Source organism: Paroedura picta, chromosome 2 (genome assembly GCF_049243985.1).
Source record: "Paroedura picta isolate Pp20150507F chromosome 2, Ppicta_v3.0, whole genome shotgun sequence".
Lineage (NCBI taxonomy): Eukaryota > Metazoa > Chordata > Lepidosauria > Squamata > Gekkonidae > Paroedura > Paroedura picta.
This window is the reverse complement of record NC_135370.1, coordinates 99,765,651-99,778,694: the sequence shown is the minus strand read 5'-3', so window position 1 is coordinate 99,778,694 and position 13,044 is coordinate 99,765,651. Positions and strand designations below refer to the sequence as shown.

General features: G+C 42.0%; 1 protein-coding gene across 16 annotated transcripts in view; it reads left to right on the top strand.

The window, feature by feature from the left end:
- PPFIBP2 (PPFIB scaffold protein 2) overlaps positions 1–13,044 on the top strand; it is a 162,332-nt gene that overhangs the window by 102,023 nt on the left and 47,265 nt on the right. For 12 of the 16 annotated variants that reach the window (XM_077321869.1, XM_077321863.1, XM_077321864.1 and 9 more), the window contains 5 exons: positions 1,238–1,369; positions 2,440–2,622; positions 6,056–6,148; positions 6,303–6,411; positions 10,787–10,819. In XM_077321869.1, the coding sequence (XP_077177984.1) occupies positions 1,238–1,369; positions 2,440–2,622; positions 6,056–6,148; positions 6,303–6,411; positions 10,787–10,819 (550 nt within the window). The remainder of the gene's footprint in view (positions 1–1,237; positions 1,370–2,439; positions 2,623–6,055; positions 6,149–6,302; positions 6,412–10,786; positions 10,820–13,044) is intronic. The other 4 variants (XM_077321872.1, XM_077321874.1, XM_077321867.1 and 1 more) reach the window with 3 other exon arrangements.

The window sequence follows — 13,044 nt, the reverse complement described above, 5'->3', positions numbered from 1 at the left end:
AAGAATGTCAGGAGCTGGTGTTCTCAACTACCTTCCCCAGAGATGAGAAACAGGATGGTGGCTGGTGGGATCCCATGGATGGAGTGATGGGTTTTTCAGCAGGAAACAGACTACTGCCTCCTTCAGCACCCCAGGGAACTCCTCAGATGACAGGGAGAGATTAATAATCTCTCTCAGGAGGTCTATCTGCTGGTCACCTGATTTGAGCAGCCAAGACGGACAGATATCTAGGTGGCAAGGTGGGCACCTTCACTGAGCCCAGCAACTTGTCCACTTCGGTTAAAGAGAGCTGCCTGAAGCCATAAAACACCATACCCTATGATGGCCAGGGAGCTTCCAGTTCACATTCTGCATCAATCGTGGCAGGAAGGTCCCAGCAAAGCAACAGGTCTTTATTCACAAAAAAGCTTGCTAATGCCTCACAGCTCAAATCCAATTGCTTACTATTTTGCTGCCCTCCCTCAAGGGTGGTAAGAGACCAAATTGCCTTAAACAATTGCACTGGGTGAGAGTTTGTGGCCACCATTTCAGCGGTATAGTACTCACCCTTTACCACCTTCACCGCCATCTCATATGCCCTTATAAGATGCGACAGGATGTTCTTGCAGCTTTGTCGCAAATTCTCCTCTGCATTCCCTCTAGCTTCCCTCTTCTTTTCACAAAGTTCCTGGGTATTCCAAAAGTACAGAGGCTGTATCTATAAGGCTGCTAGATGTCAGTCTTTCCCTCATTATTCCCTTATTTCCTTATGCTGTAAGATCAGCTATCTTTCTTTCTGCAAGGAGAAAGACAGCTGTGAAGGGGAAGAGATTAAGCAGTTGTGCTTCCTCTTTTTTGCTTTTTAAGAAGAAGGTAAAGTGGAGGAAACAAGAACACACAACCACATTTAGAAACATTTTGAAAGACTAGCAAAGCTTGCCTCAGCTTTTTCTCCAGAGTTAAAAATTGACATATAGTAAACTAATCTGCCACAATAAAACAACTGTATTTTACAGTAACTTTAGGAAGTGCCTTTTCTTTTAATGTTTTTAAACTTTTTATATTCCCCAAAACTTTTTGCATAGTTATTTTTTCTAATGGTAACAAGCATAGGATTATATTGTTTCCTCCAAATGTGGCTGAGTGGTTCTTAAATAATGTTTAATATATCATTGAATATTGCAAATGAATGGTGAAGTAGGGATCCAGGGCCTTTTTGTTAGATGGTGGAGTGAATGCAAGAGTTCTCTTTTTGCAGGAGTTGCTGAGTCGGACTTTGCTGGAAACACAGAAGTTGGACCTTATGGCAGAAGTTTCAGACCTGAAGATTAAGCTGGTTGGGATGGAAAAGGAGCAGAGCGAGTATGAAGAGAAGCAGAGCAAAGCTGAGGTAAGCCTTACATTGTTCTCTTTTTGAGTACAGCTCATTTCACTTCCAAATATCCTAGCTTGGTGTAGTGGTTAAGAGCAGTGGCCTCTAACCTGGAGAACCAGGTTTGATTCCTCCACATGCAGCCAACCGAACCACCTTGGGCCAGTCACAGTTCTCTCAGAACTCTCTCAGCCTCACCTACCTCACAGAGGAGGCTTCACAGCGTGCTGCAGGCTGGAGTTTGAGCTGGGGCAGGTTGCCCCACCTCTTCCTGCTCCTACACAGGGGAGCATTTGGTCGGATGTACTTCATCCGCCCCATATTTGTGCTCCCACATGGGAGCCAGGGCAGTGAAGTTCCCAGTGTGGAAATGGTCAGAGTGTCTATTGTGGGGAGAAGAAAGGTGAAGCTGCTTTAAGATGCCTTTGGGTAGTAAAAAGCTGGATGCAGAAAGCCCAGATCTCCTGCTATCACTGTATGTGTTCAAACTCTGGTCTCTATTTTACCTTTCTGGCACTTTTGGCCAGTCACTTCCATGTTCTCTCTAGTAGTAGGTTTCCCTACAAATCAGGCTCCCAGTATACGCTAAGCACAGCGACCCCCTATGTAGAATCTCTGCTGCAACATAAGTAGCTGGTGGTGAAAGGGAAAATTTGGGTAAGGAATGAGTTAAGCTCTTAAGGGCTTGAATGAATACAACTTTGCTTTCAAAAGAAGCAAGAAAAAAAACCCTTTAAAAATGTGATTTTTAATTGCAGTCCAGACAAAACCTATCCATTGTGTTATTTTCCTGTGAGAGAGTAATGTCCATGTGAAATCAAGTAAGATGTTTCTCACACATCCATAAATCTCCTTGCCTTATCCAGGCTAGACATGTATGTGGCGCTCAGAGATGCAAGCCAGGCCACCAGGTTGAGAAAGGTTGTTTTTTGGGGGAAGAGGGGGAACGGGACGGGACCTTCAGCAGTTTATTTTCTCTTTCGGGGTACTCTTTTCCATGCCCAGTAGGTATAGATGTTCAGTCACTTTGCTTTGTTTTTCCATATCTGTCTGCAGTCTTTATTTTCTTTCTTCCTTTATTTTTATAGTCAGTAGTAAACCTGATCAGTGAACTGCAAGAACAGATGTGTAGACTTCAGTTGGAGATTAATAGCAAAATCCAAGAAAGAAAGTCTCAAGATAGGAGGCCAAACATGGCAACAATTGGTCCTCAAGCCAGCACTGAATCAATGACAGAAACCCCTGCTCAGAAGAATTGCTCTTGGTGTGATGTATGAGAAGCGAATGCTTAGCTTGAATCTGTGCATTGCCCGGTTTTAAAGAGCAAAGTTAACACTGCTAACTGGAGACTTGCTGTGATGGATTGGCATTAATTTGTCTGCTTTTATAAGGCAGTGAGTGTTTAACCAAAAGACAGATTTTGCTCGTCTTGGCCCAGCATGGTTTAATCTGGACAAAGTAATAGAATCAGTTCTGTGTCTTACTTCTTGCCTTTAAAGGATTTTTGTGTAGGTATGTGAAACTTACCCCCTATGAATAGCCACACTCCAAATTTAGAGTCCAGTGGCACCTTTAAGACCAACAAGGTGTTATTCAGGGTATAAGCTTTCATGTGCATGCACATTTCCTCAGATACAATGTCATGAAATGTGGATGCGCACAAAAGCTCATACCTTGAATAAAACTTTGTTGGTCTTAAAGATGCCAGTGGACTCTTCGTTTGTTCTCATGCTTCAGACCAAAGCAGCTTTCTGCTTCCCTCTAGCTAGACTCTAGCTACACTCCAGACAGCTGTGACTGCTCTTGACTTAGAAGGTCTAGGTTGTTATGGTAGTCCAGTTTGATGAAGATCTATTCTGGGGCTTATTCAGTGAGACTTTGTTGTCCTAAATGAGTGTAGGCTTAAGTTGGTTGTGAATTACATTCTGTGGTTCTCTGATGGTGTATTCAGGATGTAGCTTGTGGCCTGTTTGTGACCTGTTTTAATACCCAAAAATGTTATCCTTGCTCAACCAAAGCCCAGAAATATTAGGAAAACCATGACAGTGCTTTTACTAAAGTCCTGAAGTTCAGAGTTACAAAAGTACATGCCCATTTCACTTAAAAAGATATTTTCCACACGTACCCATATTCTGCACAGACATTGGAGGACAACTGGGCTTTCAAAGGAAAGGGTAGAAGTTTCCTTATTATTTGGAGTCACTAAAATCAACAGAAGCTCATAAAAATCTGGCAGAAAATTACCTAGTTGGATTTCAAGAAATAAAAAGACATTGCCGCCCAGTTGAGATGTAGGTGTAGGAATCTAGTCATCCCTGGGTCCAGGTCCCTTCATTGATTTTTCAGCTTCTGCTTGATGGCTCAAAATCTTTTACTTATGGAAACGTAAGGAAAAGGGAGCAGGCAGCACACTACCCAGCTAATCAATAAAATGTAATTGTGTTTCTACTTTCTGAGACATGGATGCAAATGGACTGGGAAGATGAGAAGCATTTCACATTTAAGACCCTTTAAAACTTGCTTACCCTTTAAACAAGCTCTTTAGTAAAAGCTTTCTGGAATTTATAAAACAAACCTCTACTATGTTTGAACAAAAGCTACCTCACATGTCAAACTGAAAGCTACTTTGGGTAAGCTGATGAAATTGAACAGAAGAGGAATGACACTGGTATGCCCAACATAAACTCTTTTTTAAGACTTGAGCTTTGATTAAGTTGCAGTATTTTTTTCAGCACAGCTAGCACCACATTTCAGAGATACACATTTTAACTGGCTCATATTTGAGTATTTTATGTGTCTTCCCTCCCCCTTCCTCATCATTTTCCCTTCTGTTAAATGCAGAGAAACCACAATGAAATAGATTGATCCTACAAGTTACGTAATTTCAAGCACATATTAGTAACAAACTCCATTGTATATTTGTGCTTTGTGAGAATTTTTAAAGCTGACTACGCAGTATATAAAATACTGAGAGTCACTTTGTGAAGACTTAAGTGCGTGCTACCTGGGAGATCAGCAAATGGGTATTTTAATACATGAATTTGGATTGGGGCTTTGGTATGAGGGAGAAGGATTTCACCATCCCCCACACTAATTGAACTGTTTCTACTTCCCCCAGCTTCTGTTAATCCTATTATTTGGTCAGCAAAAATTTCAATGGGGTTGGATGGTAAGGCTTCCCTGCCTCTCTGCTGCAGCCCTGTCCCAAATATGGTCTTTTTCTTGTGCCTTAATACCGCCCCCCCCCCCCATATCAGTAAACTATGGTAGGTCTTACATTACATAGAACATTATATTGTGAGTGGAAAATATAATATATTTCAAAGCGACTGCTTAGCTCATTCCATTAATTTTCCAAGCAGGATGCTTTGTACATTTTTTAAAGCTCAGTGGGAGTACAGTTCACAGCATTAATCTGGCTTCTGCCCTGTTCTGTCAAGTATTTTAAGTGATTCCTTAATAATATCTGAAGTAAATAAAGATGACAGGACATCCATATCTATTTATTTGCCAGTCTACCCATTCACACCGTCAGGTTACCACCACCACTATTTCAAAGAGCTACTTCATTACAGTGGACACACTCAGCACCTGTACATTTACCAGGAGAAGGAGGGAGTCCCAGGCTACATAGCCAGCAACATTACTTCTAGCATGCTCCGGAGATGATGTCAACTGTAGCACAGTTCTGGTTTTACAGACAAATTGCTAATGTGACATCTGCATTCTGATTTGAGTCCAGTAGCACCTTGGAGATTAACAAGATTTGGGGGCATAAGCTTTTGATGATGAACGCTCCCTTGCAAGCTTATACCTCCAAATCTTGTTGGTATAGGCAACTGGTGGAGCATGCCAGAAGTGGGAGGAGCAAGCCAGGAGTGGGAGGAGCAAGCCAGGAGTGGGAAGAGGCTTGGACCACATTGCCAGTGAGTGATGTGGCAATGTCAGTTCTGTCAATAGTGGACAAGGGGAGTGTGGATAGATGTGGATGTCCTGTCACCTCTATTTACTTGAGATATTATTAAGGGATCACTTTAAAAATACTTAACAGAACAGGGCAGAAGGCAGATTGATGCTGTGAACTATTTTCTCACAGAGTTTTAAAAAATGTAAAAAGCAGCCAGCTCTGAAAATCATTGCACTAGGACATCTCAGCAAGGCTCTGGCACATAGGCAAAAATTCTACAGTAAATATGGTTTCAACAATAGAGTTTTTGTCCCAATACCAGAGCATTACCCAGTCATCGCTAAAGTGATGACATCGCTCCCAGTGCTTGCTAGCAGTGATGTTGCTGGCTACATAGTCTGGGCTGCCCTCCTGCTCCTGGTAAGTCTCCCTACTGCCCAGTAGATCATTGGGGTGGGGGGTCCTGGAGAAACTTGCAACCTTATGCTTGTCTCTAAGATGCCCCTGGACCAACACAACTACCCTCTTGAAACTGCACTAAGCATGTGTTTTTTTTTTCCATTTCTGTCAAGATCTGTTCATTTTCTTCTGTTTAGCTTTCCCTGAAACCTGCCTGGGGTTACAGAGAGCTTGTTTTCACTGAATACCAAATCAAGACCAGTCTTACACCCCATGGAAGCTTTATTGTTACAGAAATGATGGTGTTCATTGGAGTGTTTTGCTCCTGTGTCTAACGTGTGAGCAAATTAATTTTGTTATCTTGTTTATTTGTTTGTTTGTTTATATTTTCTTTCCAGAGTTTGTTACAGGAACTGAAACACCTAAAAAATAAAGTTGAAGAACTGGAAAATGAAAGGACTCAATATGAGTGGAAACTGAAAGCAACTAAAGTAAGCAGCACAGGTCCACTTTAGACTAATTTGCCACCAAGAGTATGTTTATAAGGAAGCTAAAGCAGTATCCCAACAAAGCAATATGTGAAGTAATACTGTGATAAACAATGGAGACAGAAAGGAAACTAATAATGTCAATCTGTTCTTTCAGGCTGAAATAGCACAGCTGCAGGAACAGCTGGCGCTGAAAGACTCAGAGATCGAACGATTACAAAGTCAGATCTCAAGGACGTCAGTAAATCATGAAACTGCAGAAAGAGGTAAAAAAAATAAGAATGAAAAAAATAGCAAAGTTGTGATCAAAACATATATGTATTTATACCCAGCTTTCCTTTGATAATTAGCTGTTCCCTTTAACAAGTATCTACCGCAGAAATTCATCAGTAGTGTGTGCAACTGTGTCCCCATCCCTGCTATAAAAAATCAGGTTGTGAAATACTTTTCTGGCCTTGAAAGGGTTTCTTGATTGAGTGAGAGTTAATTAATTTGTAATATTTTTTTTAATTGTTAAACCTTTATCGAGTGATATGACCATATATGGCCATGTTGACCCCCCCTCCCAAAATGGCCAATGATGGGCCTAGAGGGGGTGGAGATGGGAGGGACCCTGGGTGGGGATGTACACAGCTATGCTATAACCAACCATATTCATCATGAGAAACCCCACTTCTGGGGTTTCCTTTGGGGGCTCATTCCACCAAATAGGGGCTAGGACTGAGAATGTCCTAGCCCTGGTTGAGGCCAGATGTACTTCTTTGGGGCCAGGAACCACCCACCTATTGGAATAAGCAGAGCAGAGCACTCTTTAGAAGGTCATAGACAGAAAGGCAGTCCCTCAGTTACACTGGGCCCAGACCACCTGATCTGGAATTCAGTCAGAAGCCAGAGCAGCTGCTTGAGCACAGTTGAATATGGGACCTCCAAGATGTTCCTGTGAGGACCCAGGTAGCCGCATTCTGGACAAACTGCAGTTCCCAGGTCAGGGATAAAGGAAGGCCAGTGTACAGCGAGTTACAGAAGTCCAGTCTAGAGGTGACTGTCGCAAGGATTACCATGGCTAGGTATTCCGAGGCCAAGTAGAGCACTAGAAGTTTGGCTTGGTGAAGATGGAAGAATGCCAACCACTCTACTCTTGTAATTTGCGCCTCCGTAATAAGGGCGGCATTGAAGATAATAACCAAGTTCCTGGCTGAATGTGCAGGTATAAGCTGCACTCCTTCCAGGCTGGGTAAGTGCACTTCCTCATAGAGACCCTTTCTACCCAGCCACAGGACCTCTGTCTTTGAAGGTTTGAGTTTCAGGCAACTCTGCTTGATCCATCCTGCCACTGCTTCTAGACATCTGGCAAATGAATCCAGGGGTGCAACTGGATGGCCATCCATCAGGAGGTAGAACTGGGTGTCATCAGCATATTGATGACATTGCATTCCAAATCCTTGAACGAACTAGGCAAGAGAGTATGTAAAGATGTTAAGTAAAGTTTGAGAGACAACTGTGCCCTGTGACACTCCACAAGGGAGCCAACAGCAGTGCAATAGATTCTTCCCAAGCACTCAGCCTTGGAGAAAGGAGATCAGCCACTGTAGAGCTGTCCCACATATCCCCACATCAGCAAGGCTTTGAGTCAAAAACTTGTGATCAACTGTGTCAAATACTGCTGTGATATCAAGCATCACGAGCAGCATAATCTGCCTTGATCCAGCTGTCACCAGAGGTCATCCATCAGGTCAACCAACACCATCACCACTCCATGGCCAGGCCAGAAGCCAGACTGGAATGAATAGAAGACTGAAGCTTCCTCTAGGTATGCTAATAAGTGGTCCACAGCAGCTCTTTCAACCACTTTCCCAAGAAACGCTAGATGTGAAACACAATGGTAGCTGGCCAGGTGACGTGAGTCTTGGGATGTTTTTATCAGCAAGGGATGAATCAGTTTCTCTTTGAGCCTGCCTGGGAACTCTCCTGTTGAAAAGGAGAAGTTGATTATCTCCCTGAGGGGGCCTCCTATTATCTCGTAAATCCTTTTCAGGAGCCATGAGTGTCAGGGATCTAGAGGACATGTAGTTGGCTTTACCAGTGCTAGCAACCTATCCATTTCGGTCAGCATGAGCCACCTGAAGCCATCAAATATTCCCTCCAAACGTAGCTAAGGGGCCTCTAGTTCCCTTACTGTATCAAAGGCTATAAGGAGGTCATAGCAGAGCATTAAAATTTTATCCGCAAAGAAGCTCGCAAATACCTCACCACTGATGTCCAATTGACTATTATTTTGGTGCCCTCTCTTGAGGGATGTTAACAATCAAACTACCTTAAACACTTGTGAGCTAGCAGACACGATGGATTCGGCGAAGAATTCATGTTTTGCAGCTTCACCGCGATCTCATAGGTTTTCATATGCGTCCTATAAGATGTTCTTGAAACCTCGTCATAAGTCTTCCTCCAAACTCACTCTAGTTGTCTCAGCTCTCATGTTCTGGAGTGATATCATCAGTGACAGTTAACATCGGGCTATGCTGGTCGTCAACCTGCTCATCCAATGAGTCTCTAGGAGGCATCGGGTCTCACAGAACATTCAGGATCCACAAGTCTTCGTGGGTGGGTCTAAATGTGCCCATTGCCCACATGAGGAGGAGGCAGCATACAGAGATGGGCCTTCAGCGCATAATGGTCTGAGCATGGCATGGCATTATACAACCCAATTAGCCCCCAGTCAAATTTAACACAGGATGATAAATGAGGATGTTATGTGCTGGACCTGGTTCCATAGTTATGCCTCACACAGAACTACACAAGCTACACAAAGGCCCTTTGTCAAAAGTTTGCATCTCTGACCAAGCCTAGGTTTTGACTGTCCTGCAAAAAAGTGACACAGATGCTCAGCCCAGGTTTATTCAGCTGGATCAGATTTTCCCCTGCTTGTACTTTTAATAGACATGTAAAGCCATATGACCCTGCATTCCTTATGGATGCCACAAATTTCACAGCAAACCTGTTTGCCAGTCATTATTTCAGTCTTGCAGGCCAGCATCTCCCAGCCCTTCCCTGTATCTTAGCCTTGTTGTATTAACATTGGGAAAATTTCAGGGGCAATTAGAAGTTGACTCACTGCTGATAAGGAATAAGCTAGGAATGGGCTTCTGCTCTACAACCCTTCAGAACAACTACTGTGGGGCTGGAGATCAGAAGTGCTTTAGGATGCTTAGGGCTGATCCTGCGTTGAGCAGGGGGTTGAACTAGATGGCCTGTATGGCCCCTTCCAACTCTATGATTCTATGATTCTAAGTGATTGTTTTTCATGTCCCGGTAGCAAAAGAAAGAAGAAAAAGATATTATTTCTCTGAAGCTCAAACCAACAGTTTGGGGTGGGGAGAGAATTTCTTCCACTCCCATTACAAACTGAGAGCTGGGGCATAGTGATCTCCTCTGCAGGCCAACCTGACAGCTTGAGGCCGGGAGAAGAGAAAACTAATCCATTGGGCTGTTTCTCGCATCCCCCAGATAGATGTGTATCAGGAACTCTGGGATACAGCAAAGTTTCCAGCATGAAAGATCCAAAGAACCTGCCTACCAGATGATCCCCATGATTAGCTGGGAGTTGAATCCTGACCCCCACCCCTCCCACCTTAAAAAAACTTTGGTGGATATGGAGCAACATTTCCCCAGCAGAGATCAGAAGTCTGCATCCAGCTAATCCCTCCAACTGATGTCTGTAAATACCCTGCTCTTCAGAAGAGACATTTTGCAAATAGCTGAACTGCCTGTCCATTAATTGGTTGTGTGGTTGTTATTGGTCAATAAGATGCAAGCGGAATCAGCAGGTGTTTATTCATCCTTAACATTTCTACCATTCTTTCCCTGTCTTTTTCAGTCACTATTGCCTGAATTGTATGGCTTTAAAGAGCTGCAGCAGACTTTTGCTTAATATGAATAATAGTTCGTACAGAACAAAAACCAATAGCTATGGGCAGAGTTTACTGAGTCTGCCTTTTTTATCAGCTGCCTCTTCCTGAACAAAATGCTTTGGGCATCTAGAACACAAGTATATGATAAACCTTCATTTAAAATCTCTGATACTTTTACCACCTTTATTATGAATGGTTAGCATTCTGTTCTCTTAAATGTGCTTGGAAACAGCTGAGCAGTTTCTTTATTTTAAAAAAGGTAAGTCGCTATTTAGGTGAAATGATGTCTCAAATGACATAGCACACATCGGGAATTACATTATTGTGTGGCTTTAGTGTTAGTTTCAATAATTCATAGCATTTCTGCATGTTTAGTGTAAAGCTTTGCATGTATTATTACGTCTCTAATAATAGTTGAAAATGTTAACAAATTTGTTTCCTATAGAAGATTAAATACAATCTAGCAATGGATTTTGATCAATTTCCAGAACAAAAACAATACCCCCCCCCTCCCCAGTATTTTAAATGTTCTTGAAAGGCTACCATATCAGTGTAGAGGGGGAAATGGACTTAATATATTAACAACAAAATGTTGTCATCTTCTTGTCACCTTTTGAGGACTCATGCGGATCAATCTCAAGGTGTATTGAAATTCTTCTGATGAATTTCATATAGTATCTAATCTGTGCTTTTTCTGCATGTCTTATTTGACTTTCTCCGTTTCCCATCGTAGAGGAAGTATATAGGCGAAGGCTAAAAGAAAAACGTAAGCCCTAAAATTTCACTCTACTATTTTTCACACAAATTATACTTCAGTTGCTCTTCTCCAGCAATACTCATTCAGTGTGTCTCTATATTTGACTGCTGTACCTTAACACACGGATGAATATTTTACTGCTTATAGCAAACAGACAGCTCTCAGCATATCATAAATACAATCGGAATATTCTTTTTTTTTTACAGCCCTCAGAAATCTAGTTAACTAACAGGACATTTTAAAACAATCTGTCAAGGTTGGTAGATTCCAAAAAATGACTGTTTTTTAAGTTAATGCCACTGATTTCTTACTTGCTTTTTTCCTCTTATTCCTTCTTTGTGGCATTTTACAAATGAGTGTAGGGGTGATATTTAAACTACTATTTATAATCATGGTAAGAGAAAAATCCCCCAGTTTAACAGGTGGTTGGAAGGGGAGGAGATATGTAAAACCTAAGCCTTGACATGGTTCTTTTAAAAGTCTGATTATTGTGAGTGGAAACCTAGTAGAAGATTTAAAAGCACTAAATGTCTTGGCTTTTAAAAATCTGTCTGATTGCTTGCACAATGCTTGCCGTTTTGTGTGGTTTGATTTCTGTATTTCGCTAAGCGGGTACACGCCCGATACAATCAGTGCCTTCTCTAAATCTAGTAATTCACTAACACTAGAATTCTCCTCAGTGTATATATATTACTTAGATATTAATAAGAAATGGCTTTAGTGCTTGCTTTACGAAATGCATGTTGATGTTCATTCCTTCTTATGATTTATTTTATTTTGTTACAAGTTTTGCTGGTCATTTTATAATAATAACTCCTTATTTCTGTCATTCTTTATTTGTGTGTCATGGTGCCATCTTTGTAAAACTTCAATGAACTGAATTACTTGATTTTAAAACTGATTTTGTACAATTATGCCAAAAGTATATAGGAATGTATTCTGCTCGGACAACTGCTGTGACTAAATGATTAAATCAGACTATGCATGAAGTGTCAGGTGTATCTTTCAAAAGTTCTAGTGCTCTTGTCTGAAGTCTTGGATATCATGTTTGAGAGCCAGAGTGGTATAGTGCTTAAGAGAGCAGGCTCTTATCCTCATGACCAGGCTTAATTCCCCACTCCTCCACATGAAGCCTGCTGGGTGAATTTGGACCAGTCACAGTTCTCTCAGAACTCTCTCAGCCCCACCTGCCTGTTGTGGGGAGTGAAAGGGAAGATTATAGGCCACTTCTAGACTCCTTAAGGTAGAGCAAAGCAAGGTACAGAAACCAGCTCTCCTCTTCCTCCTCCTCCTCTGACATGATCAGGACAGTGGGGTATGAAGTCAGGCTTAGGACCAGAAGGTCTTCCTTGGTCACAGTCTAAGCTAATCTGCTAACCCAGCCTTTTTGAGCCGGTGGGCACCTCTGGAATTTTGACATAGCGTTGATAGGCGGAGCCACAAACTGGCTACTGCAGCTTACCTTCAGGCACACAGTGCAAATCCTTGTGCTGTGGTAGCAGCTGCTGCCCAAGCAACTTTCTAAGAAATCTGTGCAGCCAATCAAATCTCTACTGACCTATAGCCCCACCTACACACTTTATAAAAACACTTTTTAGGAACTGTTGAATTATGTGGTACAGTTTGGTGATTAGTAACTATTTATGTATTTATTTTACTTCATTTATACCTTTCTTTGCTCCCCAGTATGGACCCAAAGTGGCCGATGTCGTTCTCCTTTCCTCCGTTTTATCCCCATAACACCAGCTGATAGGATGTGGGTCCCCTAGGTCATATAGGAAGCTGATAGTGTCTCTGATAGTGAAGGAGATGTGAAGCCATATTTTCAAAGACATATCCTTCAGTTGAAAACTTTTCTTCACTTTAAGGCAACTACGTGAATTTCATGTTAAATGAGATTGCTCAGTTTATTAGACATTTAGACGCAAGATGGTGTTACTGCCGAAGAAAGTATCAAGATTTTTTCCTTACTTTTTATTCTGATCTTCCTTTAGGGATCTTCATCTCCCTCTTCCCTCTCTTTTTTACTCATAACTATTTGCTTTATTTATTAACTTCGTTTCTATATTTTCTCCCCAATGGGCCCAGAGCAGCTTCTAACATTTTCCTGTCCTCCATTTTACCCTTACAGTAACCCTTTGAGAGCAACTAGCCTGAGCATGTGGAACTCTCCCAAGGTCACCCAGCAAGCTTCCATTTCAGAACAGGGGTTTGAACTTGGGCCTTCCAGATCC